The sequence below is a fragment of the Notothenia coriiceps genome, unplaced genomic scaffold, assembly GCF_000735185.1.
Source record: "Notothenia coriiceps isolate Sejong01 unplaced genomic scaffold, NC01 NC01_scaffold00014287, whole genome shotgun sequence".
NCBI classification, from domain to species: Eukaryota; Metazoa; Chordata; class Actinopteri; order Perciformes; family Nototheniidae; genus Notothenia; species Notothenia coriiceps.
Genome location: NW_011346988.1, coordinates 80,237 through 82,866, shown reverse-complemented (window position 1 = coordinate 82,866; position 2,630 = coordinate 80,237). Strand labels below are relative to the sequence as shown.

The 2,630-nt window shown below is 40.6% G+C and overlaps 1 protein-coding gene across 1 annotated transcript in view; it reads right to left on the bottom strand.

Annotated features, from left to right (window-relative positions):
- Positions 1-797: 797 nt before the first annotated feature.
- The window catches only part of LOC104948379 (AF4/FMR2 family member 2-like), a 74,654-nt gene continuing 72,821 nt past the window's right edge, over positions 798-2,630 (bottom strand). Inside the window, exons 17-18 of the mRNA XM_010774571.1 lie at positions 2,122-2,215; positions 798-854 (exon numbers count right to left, since the gene is read on the bottom strand). Coding sequence (XP_010772873.1) covers positions 798-854; positions 2,122-2,215 — 151 coding nt within the window. The remainder of the gene's footprint in view (positions 855-2,121; positions 2,216-2,630) is intronic.

The following is a 2,630-nucleotide window of genomic DNA, read 5'->3' as shown; positions in this document are numbered from 1 at the left end:
CATCCCCTGTGGTTAGATGTACATGTGATCACTAATCTTTTTTGTATGAACATATAGGCAAGCAGTAATTGTACAACCCTATTTGCTGCACATTAATTATGTTGGAAAGTTGCCACATTTTTAAAGTGTCTTTTGTCTTGACCTTGTGGGGAACTATATTAAATACAAGAAGTTGGTAATAATTGTATCCACTAAGGCTATCAAAAGTGTTGCATGTGAGAGGATGTGTTCTGATCTCCTCCTTTAGGCTCCCTCAGCTGCCTGTGTGGCTCCTGTGGCCTTGATGGAGAGTCTGTGATGTGGCCTTGACCCTCGCTGACCCAACGACTTGTGCCACACACGCACGCACGCACGCACGCACGCACGCACGCACGCACGCACGCACGCACGCACGCACGCACACACCACACACACACACACACAGACACACACACACACACACACACACACACAGTGAGCTCAGTCCTGCTGTTGTGCAGCATCAGAGCTGTCTAAACTCATCAGCTTCACATCCACTGCTCCTCCACCCCTCTCCTCCTCCATCTATCACCCTCCTCCTCCTCGCCCGGCACTCAGCGGCCCCTCCAGCCTCCTCTTCCTCACAACTCCAACAAATCAATCCCTCTGTTTGCTTCCTCAGGGGTTGGCTTGAGCGAGTGACTGTCAGGAGGCGCCATGTTATTTAGCATCAGAGCTCTGGTGAATTATAAATTCTCAATTATCTGTGTGAATGAAAGGGGGGAGGGGGGGACTGTGTGTGTATGTGTCTCTGTGAGTGTGTGTGTGTGTGTGTATACTTACTTGCCATTAGTCCTCCAGGGAGAGGGTGCTTGGTGAGAAGACTTGGCTGAATTCTGGGTCACAGAAAGACACATTTTTTAAAACATGTTTTTATAGATCACACTGTCTGCCTGAATGTAAATGGAAAAGAAAAACTAAAAGAAAATGAGAGCCTGAAGAGCTAAACAACTGGAAATGGTAAAACAACTAGACTGTCTCAAAGAAACAGAATCTGCCTAGCAGCGCCTGTAAAGCTCAATAATCTACATGTTACCCCCCCATTCGGAATGGTTTCAGCCCATTCCATAGCAGCTATAAGTTGTTATGACTACTAGAATGTTTCAGAGAAACTGCATCTACAATACAATAATAATCATAATCAAGTAAAAATGTAGGATTTCAGTAAATATTATTCAGTGAGGAAAATCTGTCTGACTATAGAACAAAAGCTCAACTGAATTAACTTTATTCATTTATTTTTTATTCAATATGTTTTTTAAGGGCAAGAAAGTGCCTTTATTTTATGTTGAAAAGGAGAGACGCAATTACATTATAACATTCTTTAAATAGCATTTGTTTTCCTAACGTCAGTTGATCAATAGTCATTACGATCGATTGCCAATCTTTCCCATTAGTACCCTTTAACCCTGTATTCAATCAGTCATAAAACAAATCACTGTAGACCAAAGCTCCAACTAAAAGTCTAAAATATTAACGTCAAAATAACACGAGCAGAATCCCACAGAGGCACCAATTTCCCCCGTTCAGTGTGTCACTCCTGAACAATAAACGTGTGATGTTAATCATAATCAGTGACGAGAACTTAAAATCCACACTAACGTGTGTCATGTGGATAGAAGTAATACACCACTGATTTTGTGCCGTTAGGCTTTTAAAATGAACTGCTCTGACTGCTTACACACATACACACACACACACACACACACACACACACACACACACACACACACACACACACACACACACACACAGCACTAAACCCCCAGTCAGGGCCTTCCCGGGAATCCAATCCCATCAATGCAAATGCGGCGCTGCGATAATGACATCCTCAGTAATTAATTCCACTAAACATAATTAATCAAAACAAGCACATTAAACCCTAACAATCCACTGTGGTGATTGATGGAGCTAATTAATACATTAATATCAAAGAGAAAGAGCAGATTCTAATAACGCCATGCAAAATTAATGCACAGGCACCATGAAAATGAATATGAAATGCATTTGAGGGATTGTAATTGGCTTTTTTATCCACACAGGGAGAGAATGAGAGAGGGGAGGAAATACGTCCAAATGTGTGTGAGTGTGTGTGGGTTTTACCTTGAAGTACTCCATGAGCGACCGTGAGTACTTGACAGCGTGGTCTTTCTTCAGATGGAACATCCTCAGATACAGCAGAGACAGACAGCGGTTACTATGGAAACAAAACCATTAGAGAAGGCAGATGAAGCCACTGTACAAACTCTCTTTAAAGCCCCTCTGTTTTATTTTCATGTCGTCCACACACAACGCGCCCTCGCAAGTCTGCAAGGATTAAGAAGCACTTCAAGTAAAAGATGTGGAGAATATATAAAAAACAACAACAGAAAAACAGGTTTTAAGTTCACTGCAAAAGACAAAGGTTTGAGCTAAAACACAGTAACACAATACCATTCTTATTTATTTTGTATAATTAATAAGTTCTATTCATTTATTTCATTTACTTTCTACTACTGATCTGTATTAAATGCTGCTTATGTTTATTTGAACATATATATATATATGATCTGATTGCAATATTTGAATTGTTTTTGATACGTTATTAACATTATCACTGATATAAATATATA